This window comes from Ranitomeya variabilis, chromosome 4 (assembly GCF_051348905.1).
Source record: "Ranitomeya variabilis isolate aRanVar5 chromosome 4, aRanVar5.hap1, whole genome shotgun sequence".
NCBI classification, from domain to species: domain Eukaryota; kingdom Metazoa; phylum Chordata; class Amphibia; order Anura; family Dendrobatidae; genus Ranitomeya; species Ranitomeya variabilis.
Window position 1 is genome coordinate 355,011,834 of NC_135235.1, and position 23,582 is coordinate 355,035,415.

General features: G+C 48.6%; 1 protein-coding gene across 5 annotated transcripts in view; it reads right to left on the minus strand.

Annotated features, from left to right (window-relative positions):
* Positions 1-23,582, minus strand: part of LOC143764762 (C-Jun-amino-terminal kinase-interacting protein 4-like) — a 951,487-nt gene that overhangs the window by 544,270 nt on the left and 383,635 nt on the right. For all 5 annotated transcript variants that reach the window (XM_077250696.1, XM_077250698.1, XM_077250699.1 and 2 more), the window contains one exon: positions 7,177-7,307. In XM_077250696.1, coding sequence (XP_077106811.1) covers positions 7,177-7,307 — 131 coding nt within the window. The remainder of the gene's footprint in view (positions 1-7,176; positions 7,308-23,582) is intronic.

The following is a 23,582-nucleotide window of genomic DNA, read 5'->3' on the forward strand; positions in this document are numbered from 1 at the left end:
CATGTCACGTTTGGAGAGCCGCTGATGTGCCTAAACAGTGGAGACCCCCCACAAATGACACCATATTGGAAACTAGACCCCTTAAGGAACTTATCTAGATGTGTGGTGAGCACTTTAAACCCCCAGGTGCTTCACAGAAGTTTATAACGTAGAGCCGTGAAAATAAAAAAATCGCATTTTTTCTACAAAAATGATCTTTTTGCCTCCAAATTTTTATTTTACCAAGGTAACAGGAGAAAATGGACCCCAAAAGTTGTTGTACAATTTGTCTTGAGTACGCCGACACCCCATATGTGGGGGTAAACCACTGTTTGGGCGCATGGCTGAGCTCGGAAGCAAAGGAGCGCCATTTGACTTTTTAATGCAAAATTGACTGGAATTGAGATCGGACGCCATGTCGCGTTTGGAGAGCCCCTGATGTGCCTAAACAGTAGAAACCCCCCAAAAGTGACCCCATTTTGGAAACTAGACCCCCCATAGAACTTATCTAGATGTGTAGTGAGAATTTTGAATGCCCAAGTGCATCACAGAAGTTTATAATGCAGAGTCATGAAAATAAAAAATATTTTTTTTTTAACAATAAAGATTTTGTAGCCCCCAGGTTTTTATTTTCACAAGGGTAACAAGAGAAATTGGACCCCAAAAGTTGTTTTCCAATTTGTCCTGAGTATGCTGGTACCCCATATGTGGGGGTAAACCACTGCTTGGGCGCACGGCAGAGCTCGGAAGGGAAGAAGCGCCATTTTGGAATGCAGACTTTGATAGAATTGTCTGCGGGCGTTATGTTGCGTTTGCAGACCCCTAATGTACCTAAACAGTAGAAACCCCCAACAAGTGACCCCATTTTGGAAAATAGACCCCCCAAGGAACTTATCTAGATATGTGGTGAGAACTTTGAATGCCCAAGTGCTTCACAGAAGTTTATAATGCAGAGTAGTGAAAATAAAAAATATTTTTTTTTCCCACAAAAAAGATTTTTTTAGCCCCCAAATTTTTATTTTCACAAGGGTAACAAGAGAAATTGGACCCCAAGAGTTGTTGTCCAATTTGTCCTGAGTATGCTGGTACCCAATATGTGGGGGTAAACCACTGTTTGGGTGCACGGCAGAGCTCAGAAGGGAGGGAGCACCATTTGATTTTTTAGCGCAAAATTGGCTGTCGTGTTTGGAGACCCCCTGATGTACCTAAACAGTGGAAACCCCCAAATTATAACTCCAACCCTAACTCCAACACACCCCTAACCCTAATCTTAACCCGATCCATAATCCTAATCACAACCCTAACCCCAAAACAGCCCTAATCTCAACCCTAACCATAACCCTAATCAAAACCCTAAATCCAACACACCCCTAACCCTAATCCCAACCCTAATCCAAACCCTAATCCCAACCCTAACTCTAACTCTAACTCTAACCCTAACCCTAACTCTAACCCTAACCCTAACTCTAACCCTAACCCTAACTCTAACTCTAACTCTAACCCTAACCCTAACTCTAATCCTAACCCTAACCCTAACCCTAACTCTGACTCTAACCCTAACCCTAACTCTAACCCTAACTCTAACCCTAACCCTAACCCTAATTTTAGCCCCAACTCTCTCTTTCTCCTGTCGGCCGGCAGATGGCAGCAGATGGCGGGCGCACTGCGCATGCGCCCGCCATAAGGAAAAAGCCGGCCGGCAGGAGAAGACAGAAGAGGATCCAGGGACACCGGGTGAGTATGTTAGGATCCCCGGATCCCCCTATTTCTCTGTCCTCTGATGTGCGATCACATCAGAGGACAGAGAATGACAGATCGCTTTTTTTTTTTTTTTTTTTGCGGTCGCCGGTAGACTGTTAATTACCGGCGATCGCAAAACAGGGGTCGGTGCAAACCGACCCCGATCATGTTCTTTGGGGTCTCGGCTACCCTCGGCAGCCGAGACCCCAAAGATCTTCCGGGTGCCGGGCGGCCGGCCTACTGCGCGTGCGCCCGCCATTTTTTCCCGGAAAAAAGATGGCGGCGCCCATGGGGAGACACGAGGAGCACCGGGGGAGCTAGGTGAGTATTGGGGGGCTACAGGAGGCCATCGGGGACCCTATTTCTCTGTCCTCCGATGTGCGATCACATCGGAGGACAGAGAAATTAAACGGCACATCGCGTTTTTTTTTTTTTTTGTTGTGACCGCCGGTAAACGGTTAATTACCGGCGATCGCAACTCGGGGGTCGGTAAAAAACCCCCGAATCATGTTCTCTGGGGTCTCGGCTACCCTCGGCAACCGAGACCCCGGAGAAAATCCGACTCTGGGGGGCGCTATTCACTTTTTCCACAGCGCCGTTAATTAACGGCGCTGTGGTTTAAGTACCCTTAGCGGCCGCCGTTAAAAGGCGTATCGGCGGTCGTTAAGGGGGTATACATGGTATGTGTGTATATGCTTGTATTTGCATGCATGTATGTGTCTGTATGCATGGTATATGTGTGTATATATACTTGTATGTGTATGCCTGTATATGTGTGCACGTATGTCTAGGTATGTGTGTCTGTCTGCATGCATGTGTCTGTGTTTACAAATGCATTTCTGTGTGTGTATGTCATTGAGTGTCTGCATGTGTGTGTCTGTCTTCCTGCGTGTTCTTGTATGTGTCTAGTCTATGTGTGCATTTCTGTCTGTGTCTTCACGTGTGTGTGTTTGTGCTTGTCTGAGCGTGAATTTCTGTGTGTATGAGCATGACTGTCTGTGTGTTTATGTATGCACTTTTGCATGCATAAGTGTGCTTGCCTGTGTGTATATGTGTGTGTCCCCATTTCTGTGTGTGCGCAATCTGCAAGTGTGTGTGCGTGTGTCTATTAATGCATGTCTTTGTGTGGTGTATATGTGCTTCTGTATTTCTTTGTGTGTCTTTGTACTCTTCCAAATATTTTAATTGGGGAGAGATGGGGGGGGGATTTTAGGATACAGTATGCAGAGAATGTGGTAAGAAACAGTATGGTCAATGAGGGGAGGGGGGAATGGGTGCGGGAACAGAAGGGGGATGTATGAGGAGACAATATGGAGAGTGAGAGGAGACAGCATGGGGAGAAAAGAGTGAGGGTACACAGAACAGAGACTACGTAGTGTGGGGTGAGGTATATAGATGGGGCAGTATGGGGGGACAGTGTGGGGGCACAGCAAGGAGGGAATAGTATGCTGTAGAGCGCTAGTGTGATGAGGGGGCACATTATAGAGATGGGCAGTATAGTGGGGACACCATGTGAGAGGACAGTGTAAAGAGGAGGCCCAGTATAGAAAAGAGAGCTCAGTGAGGAGGGCATGTGCCATAAGAATAGTGTGTGGGTCATATTTAGCGCAGGGACATTGTGAGTGTTAATAATCTATACAGGGGCTCAGTGTAGGGCAGATATTTTTATTCAGGAGCATTGTAATGACTCTGCTATTTTTAGGTCGATGGAGGTCGACGGAGAACAGCTGTGCATGAGAAGAGTCATCATGGAGTCTGGACGAGTTGGAGATGAAAAGAAAGAGAAAGTCTCCAAGCAGAGAAGAGGTCACAGGTAAGATACCTGGATGTAAATGTTTATTTGTGATCCAGCCTGCATCTCGTCAGTGCAGTGGTACCTGTATGGTCTGCAGGCTGATGACTGATGACAACTCCCAGTATCTCGATTGTTAAGGACATACTGGGAGTTGTAGGTTCATGTGATACAAAGGTATATGGGACTGACCTGACACTACAATTGATGTACCATGTACTGATGGTGGTTAAGGTGATGTATTCATGTACTGGTGTGTTTGTGCCTGTCTGCGTGTTTGTGCCTTATTGTGCCTGTCTGCGTGTTTATGCCTATGTATTTGGAATTATATGTATTTTTGTAAGACGTGTATTCTGGAGTGTAAAAATTTTTGTATGTTTGGGCACATTTACTAAATCTATAAGGGCTCTTTCACGTGTTGGGGAATTCCATTTGTCTGTCCATGTTTAGGAACAGACATGTGAAATTTTCTAACCTTGTCATAACTGTCACCTTAGGGATATGACTGTATGGAGCGTGTTCAGGAGCTGAGCCTGCTCCATACCAGGCAGATGTCGGATGTAATACACAGCCGGCATCTGCCTGTAACAGCAGTGATCAGAGCTCACCTTGATTGCTGCTGTTTTAGGTATTTAAATGCCCTTGTCAATCACTGACAGCGGCATTTAGATGGCCGGTACCTGCACCCATCAGCCTCCTGTGATGTAGCTGCAGGTTGCTGATGGGTGTCACGTGCTGCTGCCATCTTAGTCGTCAGTGAAGCTCAGCCTGAGCTTGGGCTCCCTGGATGATGTCACAATCAGTGTTGGGACGTTATTCCAGCACGCTCACTTTGTAGTTAGCGGTGACTGTAATTTCTTCCTCCTTGCACCGACCCTATCACAGGAAGCGACTGGCGGAAGGGAGAATCAAGCGTAAATTTCTCCCTGTAGCCAGTGCTTTCCCATTATGCCGGCTAACCAGGCTTTAAACCCCATTTACCTGCAGACTAACCCTATATCTGCAGATAAATAATCTTTCTGAAGATGACAAGTTACCCTTAAATGTACTCGGTCAGTGCAGAATGACTGTTCAAACTAAGTCCTACCACTCGGTGCTTCACGGCGGGGCCAATCATGTACATTCACCTTCCGACCTGTTTGTATTCCATCATTCACCACCCCCTCTAATGTGATTGACAGCTCTGACTTCATAGTGTCAGATAAGGATGGAAATGGATGGGAAACAAGCAGGTGGGAAGGTGTATATAAATAATTGGCCGCCATAATGAACTGAGCGGCTGTGCTTGGTATCAATAGTCATTCTGTGCTAACAGAGAGCCTTTAAAGAGGTGTCCGATACAACTGAAGGATTTCACTCTGACTCAAAACATTGTATATAATGCACCCAGCATTATATATGAGAATATATCCGTATAATGTCGGCACGATCCTCCTCCAGAGCGGGTCCACTGTGGGATACAAGCAGTGGGCATCCCGCAGTGGACTCGCTAGTGTGAAATTACCATAGGTGTTATCCAGGGATTCTGTTACAGGGAATCTGTCACTGATTTCATGGTGTCCTAACTAAGGGAAACAAATGCCGGCAGAATGCCGGGTCACTCAGTTGTACCACAATCTTGTATTGGGAGCTCCAGCACAAAATGATGAGTCCTGATTATTCAGGAATTCCTGACTTTCTCTGCCCTCTGCTGCTAATTCAGTTTAAAAAAAAAAAAAAAAATCCTGTAAAGCAGAGGCTGAGTGTAGAGAAATCCGGGAGCCCAGGAACATCCGGACTCATCATTAACTGCTAACAGAAACTTATTTTCCTAATGAGGTATATTGCAAATATGATTAACATCCCTGTCCATATATAATATATAAAAAAAAATGTTTATGGAAGCTGTAGAGTGGGCCCCTAGAGTTAATTCCCCTGGTGGGCCCTAGGCACCCCAGTCCGACCCTGATGGAGCATCATGTGGGGCCATTGTACAGTATGGAGCATCATGTGTGGTCATTATACAGTATGGAGCATCATGTGTGGCCATTATACAGTATGGAGCATCATGTGTGGTCATTATACAGTATGGAGCATCATGTGTGGTCATTATACAGTATGGAGCATCATGTGTGGCCATTATACAGTATGGAGCATCATGTGGGGCCATTGTACAGTATGGAGCATCATGTGTGGTCATTATACAGTATGGAGCATCATGTGTGACCATTATACAGTATGGAGCATTGTGTGGCCATTATACAGTATGGAGCATCATGTGTGGTCATTATACAGTATGATGCATCATGTGGGGCCATTGTACAGTATGGAGCATCATGTGTGGTCATTATACAGTATGAAGCATCATGTGGGGCCATTGTACAGTATGGAGCATCATGTGTGGTCATTATACAGTATGAAGCATCATGTGGGGCCATTGTACAGTATGGAGCATCATGTGTGGTCATTATACAGTATGGAGCATCATATGTGGCCATTATACAGTATGGAGCACTGTATGGCCACATTTTTTTGTTTATAATTATTCTTTATGAAACAGTGTGATCAGCAGTGCTAAATGGATGTGGTTGGGACGTGGATATGGGTGTGACTAGTTATGAATGGGTGTGGTCAGAGGTGTGGCCTAAAATTTGCTGCGGCACGCGTTACGCGCCGCAAACTTTGTCCCTCTTTCCCATCTTCAAAAATTGGGAGGTATGCACCATGTAAAGAGTATAATAGAAAATAGAGGAGTTTGCTTTTGCTACAAGGCATGAACTTTAATACAGCAGTGTCAAAACTTGTCCCTGCAGACTCGAGACCTGCACTGTCTGCAGCCAAAAGGTGCTCATTAGAAGATTCTTTGTAATTTAACCCTGCTGTGGAACCATGGGGACTCCAGCGCTGAATAAATTGAAATATTTCTAAAACTCGCCAATCTCAGACATTGACCTTCTATGTATTTTCAAGTAACATATTTCAGGTTATTTTGATGATATTTTGAATTTGTTTTTCAATTTTGTTTCAAAGTTATTTTCAATTTTCTGTGTTTGGGACTCTCCTGACCCCATAGTACCTTTATTGTCTGGCATATTTTTTTTTTTTTTATATTTTCTGTTTATTAACAGGTTTTGTAATATAATTGTAAATAAACAATGGCTAGTCACTTCCAAGTGACACCAGCAGTTTACAGGACAGCGCAAACGGTGCTATGTTTGTCCTCAATCGAAGGACAAAAAGACGAGATTTGTTTGCAATGACTGCAAGAAGTTCATTTGTGAAGAACATGGCACTATGACAAGTAGTGAATGCAAGGGCTAAATTTAGTGCCAGATCATTCAATGTCATTATGTTTTTACTAAAATCCACAAAGTTGCAGTTATTGTGCCTTTTTAATTGAATTTGAATACTTTTAATTATTAGTAAAGCATTTTGGTATAAATTTCAGTTTGTGTTTGATGATGACAAATAAATCACTTCAAAGTTACTTTTGATTTCATAACTGTGTTCTGAAATGATAACAGAATAAAACTTGATTATTCTTAATAGCCAGCATGTTCATTTTAATGAAATATGACAAATTTGAGCCTGAGGTCATATAGACCCCATGGTACCAAAGCAGTGATATTTTTCATGGTTCAACAGCAGGGTTAGCACACCATTTCAACTTCCTTTATAACACTTACCTCAACATTTCTGTTCTGCGAATTGCATCTTGAAGTTCCATAAGTTTCTCCTTATACTGATTTCTTTCCATCAGTACACGTGCCATCTCAGCTCTGGTGAATCGTTTTCTCTGGGCAGCAGGTATATCCACCTTGAAAGATAGAAAAATAAAATTATTGTGAAAATCATTGTCAAGACATACACGTCCCTAGACAAATACCGTATATACTCGAGTATAAGCCGAGATTTTCAGCCCAAATTTTTGGGCTGAAAGTGCCCCTCTCGGCTTATACTCGAGTCACGGTCGACGGGTGCGGGGGAGAGGGCGCTGAGGTATACTTACCTGCTTCCGGGGCTCCTGGCGCTCCCCCTGCCCATCCCACGGTCTCCGGGTGCCGCAGCTCTTCCCCTGTTCAGCGGTCACGTGGGACCGCTCATTAGAGAAATGATTATGTACTCCACTCCCATAGGGGCGGAGCCGCCTATTCATTTCTCTAATCAGCGGTGCCGGTGACCGCTGACAGAGGAAGAGGCTGCGGCACCCGGAGACCAGCTGTCCGGGGGAAGGAGCGGGACGCCGGGAGCAGGTAAGTATTACATATTCACCTGTCCGCGTTCCACACGCCGGGCGCCGCTCTGTCTTCCCTCTCTCTCCGCACTGACTGTGCTGTTCAGGTCAGAGGGCGCGATGACGCATATAGTGTGCGCGCCGCCCTCTGCCTGATCAGTCAGTGCAGAGAGACGCTGGGACGGGACGCTGGGGAGCTGCAAGCAAGAGAGGTGAGTATGTGTTTTATTATTTTTATTGCAGCAGCAGCAGCAGCACAGCTTTCTATGGCACATCCTATGGGGCAATAACGAACGGTGCAGAGCACTATATGGCACAGCTACGGGGCAATAATAAACGGTGCAGAGCACTATATGGCACAGCTATGGGGGCAATAATAAACGGTGCAGAGCACTATATGGCACAGCTATGGGGGCAATAATGAACGGTGCAGAGCACTATATGGCACAGCTATGGGACAATAATGAACGGTGCAGAGCACTATATGGCACAGTTATGGGGCAATAATGAAAGGTGCAGAGCACTATATGGCACAGCTATGGGGAAATAATGAACGGCGCAGAGCACTATATGGCACAGCTATGGAGCAATAATGAACGGTGCAGAGCACTATATGGCACAGCTATGGAGCAATTATGAATGGTGCAGAGCACTATATGGCACAGCTATGGGGCAATTATGAACGGTGCAGAGCACTATATGGCACAGCTATGGGGCAATAATGGACGGTGCAGAGCACTATATGGCACAGCTTTCTATGGTACAGCTATGGGGCAATAATAAATGGTGCAGAGCACTATATGGCACAGCTATGGGGCCATAATGAACGGTATGGAGAATCTATTTTTATTTTTGAAATTCACCGGTAGCTGCTGCATTTTCCCCCCAAGGCTTATACTCGAGTCAATACGTTTTCCCAGTTTTTTGTGGCAAAATTAGGGGGGTCGGCTTATACTCGGGTCGGCTTATACTCGAGTATATACGGTAATATACCAAGAGTGTGCAAAGCACTCATCAAAGAAAAAGGTGGCTACTTTGAAGAACCTAGAATATAAGGCATATTTTCAGTTTGTTCACACTTTTTTGCTAAGTATATAATTCCACATGTGTTAATTCATAGTTTTGATACCTTCAGTGTGAATTTACAATTTTACAAAAAAATCTTTAAATGAGAAGCTGTGTCCAAACTTTTGCTCTGCACTGTATGTGTATCTATCTATCTATCTATATATATATATATATATATATATATATATATATATATATATATATATATATATATATATATATATAATTTGAAAAAAAAAAAAAAACAACTTACATTTATCATGCCTGCGCTGAAGCATGATCGCATCTACAATATCCATATTTTTATTTTATTTAGTGATATAAATTGCTTGTGAAAAAACAAATTCTCAAAATGGCGCTGGCTGCGCCTGCACAGCAGCATAATTCGGAATACGATAGATGCTACTGCGCAGGCACTACCAACGGCGCCAACTTGGTGGAGACATTTTTTTTTCCTCTAGCAAAATGGTGCCAGCGGTGGCGCATGTGCAGTAGCATCTATTGCATTCTGAATTATGCTACTGCGCAGGCGCGGCCAACACCATTATGAGGAATATTTTTTTTCTCAAGCAATTTATATAGCTAAATAAAATAAAAATATGGATATTATAGATGTTAGTACAAGAATAGCACTGTTTCAGCAAGACACGTCATCTGAAAGCCAGGGGATCGTTTGCTCTAGTAATGCAGGGAATAAGAGTGCAGGGCAGGACAAACAGGCTTGTAGTGGGGGAATCTTGTAATGGGAACAGATAGGAAAATCTGACACAAAGACAGGGATCGCTGGATGGTTGTTGTGTGTTGTCTTCCTGGCACTCTAGTTCAGCACATCACTAATCAGGTTGACAAATTACTGTGAGAGGCTGGGGAAGACCCAGCAATCATAGTTCACATAGACACCAATGAAAAAGCTAGAGTTAGGTGGAAGGTCATTAAGAAAGGACCTTGAAGGTAGTAGCCGGAACACACTGAGCAGAGTATGAGAAGCGCTCCCTGTGACTATCTTTGTGCCATAAATTGTCCTGAGAAATAAAAGTAGACAAAGCAACTGGGACACTTATTAACATATTGAATAGGACTTGTGCCCATGGGAACAAAAAAGCTAGAAAAAGGAGGAAACCACAATAGTTATAAGAGTGACGGCCCAGCGTGGCTTTTGGTTAGCCAGAGACAGTGCCACATCATCCGTCAGCCCTGCTCATCTCTCGTTGGGACCTGTGGATTTATTTTTGGTTCATTCATTCACAGGACACTTTTATAAGCATCCTGAATATGACATGTGCATAATATGTACACTATGGGAATACTCAAGATAGAAATAAGAGGAAACAACCATGGCTATACAGCGATAAATGGCACAATAAATTCCAAAAAAGTGTTTAGAGAAACAACCTCTTCACAACCTTGGGTTTTCGCTTCAGTTTTATGCTGCCCCTTCTTCCCAGAGTCATAACTTTTTTTGTCAATATAGGTCGTTTTTTGCAGGACGAGTTGTACTTTTAAACGACACTATTGCTTCTACAATATCATGTTCTGGAAACCGGAGAAAAATATGCAAAGTGTGGGGAAATTGAAAAGTGCAAATCCACATTGTTTTTTGGGGGTTTTTTTTTTACCATGATCACTAAATGGTAAAACTGACCTGCCATTCTGATTCTCCATGTCATTACAAGTTCAAAGACACCAAACATGTCTAGGTTCTTTTATTTTATTATTTATTTATTTATTTATTTTTATTTAACTGGTGGAAAAAAAAATTCCAATGTTCGAAGAAAAAAAAAAGGGTGCCATTTTACTAGACCTGTAACGTCTCAATTTTTCATGATAAATGATCATGTCCTAAAATGGACACCGTACATTTGCATAGCTGCCATCTTTGGAAGGTCAAGTTGGGGGTAATGGAAAGTTTGCCATTATTTCCTATGGGAAATTTTTTTAAAAAAATGTGATTTAAATAAAATCTACATATTGGATCGACTATAAAAGTCATAGCACACCTGTCCCCACCGAGGCCGTCGAAACGCTGAGGACTTATTTTTTGCACGCTGAGCTGACGTTTTTATTGATACCATATTGGGGAGATAAAATGTTTTGATTGCCTGTTACTGCATTTTATAACAATGTTGTGACGATCAAAAAAAAAAAAAAAAAAGAAACTTAATTCTGGCGATTTGATTTCTTTTCTCGTTACACAGTTTACCGATCAGATTAATTATAGTGCTTTGGAACAAAGCATTATATTGTAATCCGAACGTGGTTAACTTCTTATTATGGTGCTTGAACCTCCTAGGTTCAAGCAACATATTGTAATCCGATTTCTTATATTTATGGTGCTTGAACCTCCTAGGTTCAAGCAACATATTGTAATCCGATTTCTTATATTTTATTATTATGGTGCTTGAACCTCCTAGGTTCAAGCAACATATTGTAATCCGATTTCTTTTATTTTATTATTATGGTGCTTGAACCTCCTAGGTTCAAGCAACATATTGTAATCTGATTTCTTATATTTTCTTATTATTATAGTGCTTTGGAACAAAGCACTATATTGTAATCCGAACGTGGATAACTTATTATAGTGCTTTGGAACAAAGCACTATACTGTTATTCCACCGTGGTAAACTTCTTATTACACTGTGTTCCAAATTATTATGCAAATTGGATTTAAGTGTGATAAAGATTTAATTGTTTTGTTTTTCAAATAAACTCATGGATGGTATTGTGTCTCAGGGCTCAATGGATCACTGAAATCAATCTTAAACACATGAGATAATTAGTTTTCCAGGTGATTCTAATTAAAGGAAAACTACTTAAAAATGATGTTCCACATTATTAAGCAGGTCACAGTTTTCAAGTAACATGGGAAAGAAAAAGGATCTCTCTGCTGCTGAAAAGTATCAAATAGCGCAATGCCTTGGTGAAGGGATGAAAACATTAGAAATTTCCCGAAAACTTAAGCGTGATCATCGTACTGTTAAGAGATTTGTGGCTGTATCTGAGCACAGATGTGTTTGTGCTGATAAAGGCATAATGAGGAAGATTTCTGCCAGGCAAGTTCATCGGATTAAGAGAGCAGCTGCTAAAAAGCCATTACAAAGCAGAAAACAGATATTTGAAGCTGCTGGTGGCTCTGGAGGCCCTCAAACCTCAAGGTGTAGGCTCCTTCAAAGGCTTGCTGTGGTGCATAAACCTACTATTCAGCCACCCTTAAACAGTGTTCACAAGCAGAAATGGTTGCACTGGGTCCACACATACATGAAGACTAATTTCCAAACATTCTTGTTCCAAATGGTCCAAACGGATGGAGTAGTGGATGGTTGGTGTATGGCCACCATGTCCCAACAAGGCTGCAACAACAGCAAGGAGGTGGAGGAGTCATGTTTTGGTCTGGAATCATGAAGAAACATCTGGTAGGGCCCTTTAAGATTCCTGAAGGTATGAAAATGACCTCTGCAAAGTAAATAGAGTTTCTGACTGACAACTTTCCTCCATGGTATAAAAAGCAGAAATGTGCCTTCAGGAGCAAAATCATCTTCATGCTGACAATGCACCATCACATGCTGCAAAGAATACCTCGGTGTCATTGGCTGCTATGGGCATAAAAGGAGATAAACTCATGGTGTGGCCACCATCTTCCCCTGACCTCAACCCTATCAAGAACCTTCGGAGTATCATCAAGCAGAAGATCTATGAGGGTGGGAGGCAGTTCACATCAAAACAGCAGCTCTGGGAGGCTATTCTGACTTCATGCAAAGAAATACAAGCAGAAACTCTCCAAAAACTCACAAGTTCAATGGATGCAAGAATTGTGAAGGTGACATCAAAGAAGGGCTCCTATGGTAACATGTAACTTGGCCTGTTAGGATGTTTTGGAGTTAAATAGCTTTTTTGTTCAGTGAATGTGACCTCCTAATGCTGCAAATTTCACAAATGAGCATTTTCAGTTCTTTAAAACATATCAAATGTTTAGAAATTCTACTGTGCATAATAATTTGGAACAGTGCATTTTGAGTTTTTATTCATTTTGGAGATTATACGGTTATCATTGGGAGGTTTCTTCAATAAAATTCGATGTATACTGTAACGGGTGATGACTTTTATTAGACTGACTGTCATTTGCACCAACCATTTAGGAAAATCTGAGAAAAATGTCATTTGCATAATAATTTGGAACACAGTGTATAGTGCTTATCCTGCTGTCAGTCAGAGTGACCAGGCCCACCAAATCGGACCCAGAGTGACCCGGCCCACCAAATCGGACCCAGAGTGACCCGGGCCACCAAATCGGACCCAGAGTGACCCGGGCCACCAAATCGGACCCAGAGTGACCCGGGCCACCAAATCGGACCCAGAGTGACCCGGGCCACCAAATCGGACCCAGAGTGGCCCGGGCCACCAAATCGGACCCAGAGTGACCCGGGCCACCAAATCGGACCCAGAGTGACCCGGCCCACCAAATCGGACCCAGAGTGACCCGGCCCACCAAATCGGACCCAGAGTGACCCGGCCCACCAAATCGAACCCAGAGTGACCCGGCCCACCAAATCGGACCCAGAGTGACCCGGCCCACCAAATCGGACCCAGAGTGACTCGGCCCACCAAATCGGACCCAGAGTGACCCGGCCCACCAAATCGGACCCAGAGTGACCCGGGCCACCAAATCGGACCCAGAGTGACCCGGGCCACCAAATCGGACCCAGAGTGACCCGGGCCACCAAATCGGACCCAGAGTGACCCGGCCCACCAAATCGGACCCAGAGTGACCCGGGCCACCAAATCGGACCCAGAGTGACCCGGGCCACCAAATCGGACCCAGAGTGACCCGGGCCACCAAATCGGACCCAGAGTGACCCGGGCCACCAAATCGGACCCAGAGTGACCCGGGCCACCAAATCGGACCCAGAGTGACCCGGGCCACCAAATCGGACCCAGAGTGACCCGGGCCACCAAATCGGACCCAGAGTGACCCGGGCCACCAAATCGGACCCAGAGTGACCCGGGCCACCAAATATCGGACCCAGAGTGACCCGGGCCACCAAATCGGACCCAGAGTGACCTGGGCCACCAAATCGGACCCAGAGTGACCCGGGCCACCAAATCGGACCCAGAGTGGCCTCAACCCTGAGGGGCTACAACTACCAAACCAGCGCCTGAGGGGCACCCAAGTGTGAAAGTCTTGCAGGGGCAGCCCGGGCACCATTCCAAAGCACTATCTGTAGTTCCTTCAGGAAATACCCATCTAGTTATTATTATGGTGCTTGAACCTCCTAGGTTCAAGCAACATATTGTAATCCGATTTCTTATATTTTATTATTATTATTATTATGGTGCTTGAACCTCCTAGGTTCAAGCAACATATTGTAATCCGATTTCTTATATTTTATTATTATTATTATGGTGCTTGAACCTCCTAGGTTCAAGCAACATATTGTAATCCGATTTCTTATATTTTATTATTATTATTCTTCTCCGCGTTTTCCGCAATTAATGCGGCCCGAACCGCTCGGCGCAGAGACCCCGTTCAGGCGGCGTTTCGAAGGCGTCGGTGGGGACAGGTGTGCTATGACTTTTATAGTCGATCCGATATGTAGATTTTATTTAAATCGCATTTAAAAACAAAAATTTCCCATAGGAAATAATGGCGAACTTTCCATTACCCCCAACTTGACCTTCCAAAGATGGCAGCTATGCAAATGTACGGTGTCCATTTTAGGACATGATCATTTATCAAAGTCAAACATCAGAATAAAGTGACTAGGACACCCTCTCGTCCCGTGTGTGAAAAGTAAGTGCTCCCCCAGACCCGTGTGTGAAAAGTAAGTGCACCCCCGGTCCCCTGTGTGAAAAGTAAGTGCCCCCCCGGCCCCGTGTGTGAAAAGTAAGTGCCCCCCGGCCCCGTGTGTGAAAAGTAAGTGCCCCCCGGCCCCGTGTGTGAAAAGTAAGTGCCCCCCGGCCCCGTGTGTGAAAAGTAAGTGCCCCCCCGGCCCTGTGTGTGAAAAGTAAGTGCACCCCCGATCCCCTGTGTGAAAAGTAAGTGCCCCCCCGGTCCCGTGTGTGAAAAGTAAGTGCCCCCCGGCCCCGTGTGTGAAAAGTAAGTGCACCCCCGGTCCCGTGGGTGAAAAGTAAGTGCACCCCCGATCCCCTGTGTGAAAAGTAAGTGCCCCCCCGGCCCCGTGTGTGAAAAGTAAGTGCACCCCCGGTCCCGTGGGTGAAAAGTAAGTGCACCCCCGATCCCCTGTGTGAAAAGTAAGTGCCCCCCCGGCCCCGTGTGTGAAAAGTAAGTGCACCCCCGGTCCCGTGGGTGAAAAGTAAGTGCACCCCCGGTCCCCTGTGTGAAAAGTAAGTGCCCCCCCGGCCCTGTATGTGAAAAGTAAGTGCCCCCCCGGCCCCGTGTGTGAAAAGTAAGTGCCCCCCGGCCCCGTGTGTGAAAAGTAAGTGCCCCCCGGCCCCGTGTGTGAAAAGTAAGTGCCCTCCCGGCCCCGTGTGTGAAAAGTAAGTGCCCCCCCGGCCCCGTGTGTGAAAAGTAAGTGCACCCCTGGTCCCGTGTGTGAAAAGTAAGTGCACCCCGGTCCCCTGTGTGAAAAGTAAGTGCACCCCCGGTCCCCTGTGTGAAAAGTAAGTGCACCCCCGGTCCCCTGTGTGAAAAGTAAGTGCACCCTCGGTCCCCTGTGTGAAAAGTAAGTGCCCCCCCGGCCCCGTGTGTGAAAAGTAAGTGCCCTTCCGGCCCCGTGTGTGAAAAGTAAGTGCCCCCCGGCCCCGTGTGTGAAAAGTAAGTGCACCCCCGGTCCCGTGGGTGAAATGTAAGTGCACCCCCGGTCCCCTGTGTGAAAAGTAAGTGCCCCCCAACCCCGTGTGTGAAAAGTAAGTGCACCCCCGGTCCCCTGTGTGAAAAGTAAGTGCACCCCCGGTCCCCTGTGTGAAAAGTAAGTGCACCCCCGGTCCCCTGTGTGAAAAGTAAGTGCACCCCCGGTCCCCTGTGTGAAAAGTAAGTGCACCCCCGGTCCCGTGGGTGAAAAGTAAGTGCACCCCCGATCCCCTGTGTGAAAAGTAAGTGCCCCCCCCGGTCCCCTGTGTGAAAAGTAAGTGCCCCCCCCCGGTCCCCTGTGTGAAAAGTAAGCGCACCCCCGGTCCCCTGTGTGAAAAGTAAGTGCACCCCCGGTCCCATGTGTGAAAAGTAAGTTCACCCCCGGTCCCCTGTGTGAAAAGTAAGTGCCCCCCGGCCCCGTGTGTGAAAAGTAAGTGCCCCCCGACCCCGTGTGTGAAAAGTAAGTGCACCCCCGATCCCGTGGGTGAAAAGTAAGTGCACCCCCGGCCCCGTGTGTGAAAAGTAAGTGCACCCCCGGCCCCGTGTGAAAAGTAAGTGCACCCCCGGTCCCCTGTGTGAAAAGTAAGTGCACCCCCGGTCCCCTGTGTGAAAAGTAAGTGCCCCCCGGCCACGTGTGTGAAAAGTAAGTGCACCCCCGGCCCCGTGTGAAAAGTAAGTGCACCCCGGTCCCCTGTGTGAAAAGTAAGTGCACCCCCGGTCCCCTGTGTGAAAAGTAAGTGCACCCCCGGTCCCATGTGTGAAAAGTAAGTGCACCCCCGGTCCCATGTGTGAAAAGTAAGTGCACCCCCGGTAACCTGTGTGAAAAGCAAGTGCCCCCCGGCCCCGTGTGTGAAAAGTAAGTGCACCCCCGGTCCCGTGTGAAAAGTAAGTGCCCCCCCGGCCCCGTGTGTGAAAAGTAAGTGCACCCCCGATCCCGTGGGTGAAAAGTAAGTGCACCCCCGGCCCCGTGTGTGAAAAGTAAGTGCACCACGGTCCCCTGTGTGAAAAGTAAGTGCACCCCCGGTCCCCTGTGTGAAAAGTAAGTGCACCCCCGGTCCCATGTGTGAAAAGTAAATGCACCCCCGGTCCCCTGTGTGAAAGGCAAGTGCCCCCCGGCCCCGTGTGTGAAAAGTAAGTGCACCCCCGGTCCCGTGTGAAAAGTAAGTGCCCCCCCGGCCCCGTGTGTGAAAAGTAAGTACACCCCCGGTCCCGTGGGTGAAAAGTAAGTGCACCCCCGGCCCCGTGTGTGAAAAGTAAGTGCACCCCCGGCCCCGTATGTGAAAAGTAAGTGCACCCCCGGTCCCCTGTGTGAAAAGTAAGTGCACCCCCGGTCCCCTGTGTGAAAAGTAAGTGCCCCCCGGCCCCGTGTGTGAAAAGTAAGTGTACCCCCGGCCCCGTGTGCAAAAGTAAGTGCGCCCCCGGCCCCGTGTGCAAAAGTAAGTGCACCCCCGGTCCCCTGTGTGAAAAGCAAGTGCACCCCCGGTCCCATGTGTGAAAAGTAAGTGCACCCCCGGTCCCCTGTGTGAAAAGTAAGTGCCCCCCGGCCCCGTGTGTGAAAAGTAAGTGCACCCCCGGTCCCGTGTGTGAAAAGTAAGTGCCCCCCGGCCCCGTTTGTGAAAAGTAAGTGCACCCCCGATCCCGTGGGTGAAAAGTAAGTGCACCCCCGGCCCCGTGTGTGAAAAGTAAGTGCACCCCCGGCCCCATGTGAAAAGTAAGTGCACCCCCGGGTCCCCTGTGTGAAAAGTAAGTGCACCCCCGGTTCCCTGTGTGAAAAGTAAGTGCCCCCCCCGGCCCCGTTTGTGAAAAGTAAGTGCACCCCCGATCCCCTGTGTGAAAAGTAAGTGCCCCCCGGCCACGTGTGTGAAAAGTAAGTGCACCCCCGGCCCCATGTGAAAAGTAAGTGCACCCCCGGTCCCCTGTGTGAAAAGTAAGTGCACCCCCGGTTCCCTGTGTGAAAAGTAAGTGCCCCCCCGGCCCCGTGTGTGAAAAGTAAGTGCCCCCCGGCCCCGTGTGTGAAAAGTAAGTGCCCCCCGGCCCCGTGTGTGAAAAGTAAGTGCACCCCCGATCCCCTGTGTGAAAAGTAAGTGCCCCCCGGCCCCGTGTGTGAAAAGTAAGTGCCCCCGGGCCCCGTGTGTGAAAAGTAAGTGCACCCCCGGTCCCGTGGGTGAAAAGTAAGTGCACCCCCGATCCCCTGTGTGAAAAGTAAGTGCCCCCCGGCCCCGTGTGTGAAAAGTAAGTGCACCCCCGGTCCCCTGTGTGAAAAGTAAGTGCCCCCCCGGCCCCGTATGTGAAAAGTAAGTGCCCCCCCGGCCCCGTGTGTGAAAAGTAAGTGCCCCCGGCCCCTTGTGTGAAAAGTAAGTGCCCCCCGGCCCCGTGTGTGAAAAGTAAGTGCCCCCCCGGCCCCGTGTGTGAAAAGTAAGTGCACCCCCGGTCCCATGTGTGAAAAGTAAGTGCCCCCTGGCCCCGTGTGTGAAAAGTAAGTGCCCCCCGGTCCCATGTGTGAAAAGTAAGTGCCCCCCGGTCCCCTGTGTGAAAAGTAAGTGCCCCCCGGTCCCCTGTGTGAAAAGTAAGTGCACCCTCAGTCCCCTGTGTGAAAAGTAAGTGCACCCCCGGCCCCGTGTGTGCAAAAGTAAGTGCACCCCCATCCTGTGTGTGATAAGTAATGGGGGGGATGTCTGTATATAAGGGGGGTGTCTGTATATAGGGGGATGTCTGTATATAAGGGGGATGTCTGTATATAGGGGAATGTCTGTATATAGGGGGATGTCTATAAATATGGGGGATGTCTGTATATGAGGGGGATGTCTGTATATAGGGGATGTCTGTAAATAAGGGGGATGTCTGTATATGAGGGGGATGTCTGTATATAAGGGAAATGTCTGTATATAGGGGGATGTCTGTATATAAGGGGGATGTCTGTATATAAGAGGGATGTCTGTATATAGAGGGATGTTTGTATATAAGGGGGATGCCTGTATATAAGGGGATGTCTGTATATAGGGGGATGTCTATAAATATGGGGGATGTCTGTATATGAGGGGGATGTCTGTATATAGGGAATGTCTGTAAATAAGGGGGTGTCTGTATATAAGGGGGATGTCTGTATATAGGAGATGTCTGTATATAGGGGGATATATGTATATAGGGGGATGTCTGTATATAAGGGGATGTCTGTATATAAGGGAGATGTCTGTATATAAGGGGGATGTCTGTATATAGAGGGATGTCTGTATATAAGGGGGACGTCTGTATATAAGGGGGATGTCTGTATATAGGGGGATGTCTATAAATATGGGGGATGTCTGTATATGAGGGGGATGTCTGTATATAGAGGATGTCTGTAAATAAGGGGGATGTCTGTATATGAGGGGATGTCTGTATATAAGGGGGATATCTGTATATAGGGGGATGTCTGTATATAAGGGGGATGTCTGTATATAAGGGAGATGATTGTATATAAGGGGATGTCTATATATAAGGGAGATGTCTGTATATAGGGGGATGTCTGTATATAAGGGGGAGGTCTGTATATAGGGGGATGTCTGTATATAAGGGGGGTGTCTATATATGAGGGAGATGACTGTATATAAGGGGATGTCTATATATAAGGGAGATGTCTGTTTATAGGGGGATGTCTGTATATAAGGGGAATGTCTGTATATAAGGGGGATGTCTGAATATAAGGGGGATGTCTGAATATAAGGGGATATCTGTATATATGAGTGGTGTTTGTATATGGGGGGATGTGGCCAAAGTGGCTACCGAGAAGCTGTGTGCGCCAAAGTGGCTACCAAGGATTCCTGCATGCCAAAATGGCTACCCTGGGGCAGGACCCTGCATGCCAGAAATGCTCCTGAGGTTCATTGGTAGCTGGCAGCGCTGTTCAAGCACCATGTATTTCCTTCAGGAAATGCCCATCTAGTTATTATGGTGCTTGAACCTCCTAGGTTCAAGCAACATATTGTAATCCGATTTCTTATATTTTATTATTATTATTATTATTCTTCTCCGCGTTTTCCGCAATTAATGCGGCCCGAACCGCTCGGCGCAGAGACCCCGTTCAGGCGGCGTTTCGAAGGCCTCGGTGGGGACAGGTGTGCTATGACTTTTATAGTCGATCCGATATGTAGATTTTATTTAAATCGCATTTAAAAAAAAAAATTTCCCATAGGAAATAATGGCGAACTTTCCATTACCCCCAGCTTGACCTTCCAAAGATGGCAGCTATGCAAATGTACGGTGTCCATTTTAGGACATGATCATTTATCACAGTCAAACATCAGAATAAAGTGAATATGACACCCTCTCGTCCCGTGTGTGAAAAGTAAGTGCCCCCCCCCGGCCCCGTGTGTGAAAAGTAAGTGCCCCCCGGCCCCGTGTGTCAAAAGTAAGTGCCCCCCGGCCCCGTGTGTGAAAAGTAAGTGCCCCCCCGGCCCCGTGTGTGAAAAGTAAGTGCCCCCCCGGCCCCGTGTGTGAAAAGTAAGTGCCCCCCCGGCCCCGTGTGTGAAAAGTAAGTGCCCCCCCGGCCCCGTGTGTGAAAAGTAAGTGCCCCCCCGGCCCCGTGTGTGAAATCGGAGGCCGAGGGTCCCCGGCCACCAAATCGGAGGCCGAGGGTCCCCGGCCTCCAAATCGGAGGCCGAGGGTCCCCGGCCTCCAAATCGGAGGTTGAGGGTCCCCGGCCTCCAAATCGGAGGCCGAGGGTCCCCGGCCTCCAAATCGGAGGCCGAGGGTCCCCGGCCACCAAATCGGAGGCCGAGGGTCCCCGGCCTCCAAATCGGAGGCCGAGGGTCCCCGGCCTCCAAATCGGAGGCCGAGGGTCCCCGGCCTCCAAATCGGAGGCCGAGGGTCCCCGGCCTCCAAATCGGAGGCCGAGGGTCCCCGGCCTCCAAATCGGAGGCCGAGGGTCCCCGGCCTCCAAATCGGAGGCCGAGGGTCCCCGGCCTCCAAATCGGAGGCCGAGGGTCCCCGGCCTCCAAATCGGAGGCCGAGGGTCCCCGGCCTCCAAATCGGAGGCCGAGGGTCCCCGGCCTCCAAATCGGAGGCCGAGGGTCCCCGGCCACCAAATCGGAGGCCGAGGGTCCCCGGCCACCAAATCGGAGGCCGAGGGTCCCCGGCCTCCAAATCGGAGGCCGAGGGTCCCCGGCCTCCAAATCGGAGGCCGAGGGTCCCCGGCCTCCAAATCGGAGGCCGAGGGTCCCCGGCCTCCAAATCGGAGGCCGAGGGTCCCCGGCCTCCAAATCGGAGGCCGAGGGTCCCCGGCCTCCAAATCGGAGGCCGAGGGTCCCCGGCCTCCAAATCGGAGGCCGAGGGTCCCCGGCCTCCAAATCGGAGGCCGAGGGTCCCCGGCCTCCAAATCGGAGGCCGAGGGTCCCCGGCCTCCAAATCGGAGGCCGAGGGTCCCCGGCCACCAAATCGGAGGCCGAGGGTCCCCGGCCTCCAAATCGGAGGCCGAGGGTCCCCGGCCACCAAATCGGAGGCCGAGGGTCCCCGGCCACCAAATCGGAGGCCGAGGGTCCCCGGCCACCAAATCGGAGGCCGAGGGTCCCCGGCCTCCAAATCGGAGGCCGAGGGTCCCCGGCCTCCAAATCGGAGGCCGAGGGTCCCCGGCCTCCAAATCGGAGGCCGAGGGTCCCCGGCCTCCAAATCGGAGGCCGAGGGTCCCCGGCCTCCAAATCGGAGGCCGAGGGTCCCCGGCCTCCAAATCGGAGGCCGAGGGACCCCGGCCTCCAAATCGGAGGCCGAGGGTCCCCGGCCTCCAAATCGGAGGCCGAGGGTCCCCGGCCACCAAATCGGAGGCCGAGGGTCCCCGGCCTCCAAATCGGAGGCCGAGGGTCCCCGGCCACCAAATCGGAGGCCGAGGGTCCCCGGCCTCCAAATCGGAGGCCGAGGGTCCCCGGCCTCCAAATCGGAGGCCGAGGGTCCCCGGCCTCCAAATCGATTAAAATGGCTACCGAGGATTCCTGCATGCCAAAATGGCTACCAAGGGGCCAAAGTTGCTAACAAGGGGCCCCGCACATCAAAGTTTCTACCAAGGGGCCAAAGTTGCTAACAAGGGGCCCCGCACATCAAAGTGGCTACCAAGGGGCCAAATTGGACACCCAGGGGCAGGGCCATGCATGCCAGACTTGCTCCTGAGGTTCATTGGCAGCTGGCAGTGCTGTTCAAGCACCATGTATTTCCTTCAGGAAATGCCCATCTAGTTATTATTCTTCTTCTTCTCCGCGTTTTCCGCAATTAATGCGGCCCGAACCGCTCGGCGCAGAGACCCCGTTCAGGCGGCGTTTCGAAGCCCTCGGTGGGGACAGGTGTGCTATGACTTTTATAGTCGATCCGATATGTAGATTTTATTTAAATCGCATTTAAAAAAAAAAAATTCCCATAGGAAATAATGGCGAACTTTCCATTACCCCAAACTTGACCTTCCAAAGATGGCAGCTATGCAAAATGTACGGTATCCATTTTAGGACATGATCATTCATCACACGGCCCCGTGTGCAAAAGTAAGTGCGCCCCCGGCCCCGTGTGCAAAAGTAAGTGCGCCCCCGGCCCCGGGTGCAAAAGTAAGTGTGCCCCCGGCCCCGTGTGCAAAAGTAAGTGCGCCCCCGGCCCCGTGTGCAAAAGTAAGTGCGCCCCCGGCCCCGTGTGCAAAAATAAGTGCGCCCCCGGCCCCGTGTGCAAAAGTAAGTGCGCCTCCGGCCCCGGGTGCAAAAGTAAGTGCGCCCCCGGCCCCGTGTGCAAAACTAAGTGCGCCCCCGGCCCCGTGTGCAAAAGTAAGTGCGCCCCCGGCCCCGTGTGCAAAAGTAAGTGCGCCCCCGGCCCCGTGTGCAAAAGTAAGTGCGCCCCCGGCCCCGTGTGCAAAAGTAAGTGCGCCCCCGGCCCCGTGTGCAAAAGTAAGTGCGCCCCCGGCTCCGTGTGCAAAAGTAAGTGCGCCCCCGGCTCCGTGTGCAAAAGTAAGTGCGCCACCGGCCCCGTGTGCAAAAGTAAGTGCGCCCCCGGCCCCGTGTGTGAAAAGTAAGTGCCCCCTTGGCCCCGTGTGTGAAAAGTAAGTGCCCCCCGGCCCCGTGTGTGAAAAGTAAGTGCCCCCTGGCCCCGTGTGTGAAAAGTAAGTGACCCACAACTCTGACCTGTATATAGGAGTCTGTATATAGGGGGATGTCTGTATATAGGAGTGGTGTCTGTATATAGGGGGATGTCTGTATATAGGAGTGGTGTCTGTATATAGGGGATTGTCTGTATATAGGAGTGGTGTCTGTATATAGAGGGATGTCTGTATATAGGAGTGGTGTCTGTATATAGAGGGATGTCTGTATATAGGAGTGGTGTCTGTATATAGAGGGATGTCTGTATATAGGAGTGATGTCTGTATATAGGGGGATGTCTGTATATAGGAGTGGTGTCTGTATATAGAGGGATGTCTGTATATAAGAGTGGTGTCTGTATATAGAGGGATGTCTATATATAGGAGTGGTGTCTATATATAGAGGGATGTCTGTATATAGGAGTGGTGTCTGTATATAGAGGGATGTCTGTATATAAGAGTGGTGTCTGTATATAGGGGGATGTCTGTATATAGGAGTGGTGTCTGTATATAGAGGGATATCTGTATAAAGGAGAGATGTCTGTATATAGAGGGATGTCTGTATATAGGAGTGGTGTCTGTATATAGAGGGATGTCTGTATATAGGAGTGGTGTCTGTATACAGAGGGATGTCTGTATATAGGAGTGGTGTCTGTATACAGAGGGATGTCTGTATATAAGAGTGGTGTCTGTATATAGGGGGATGTCTGTATATAGGAGTGGTGTCTGTATATAGAGGGATGTCTGTATATAGGAGTGGTGTCTGTATATAGAGGGATGTCTGCATATAGGAGTGGTGTCTGTATATAGGGGGATTTCTGTATATAGGAGTGGTGTCTGTATATAGGGGGATGTCTGTATATAGGAGTGGTGTCTGTATATAGGGGGATGTCTGTATATAGGAGTA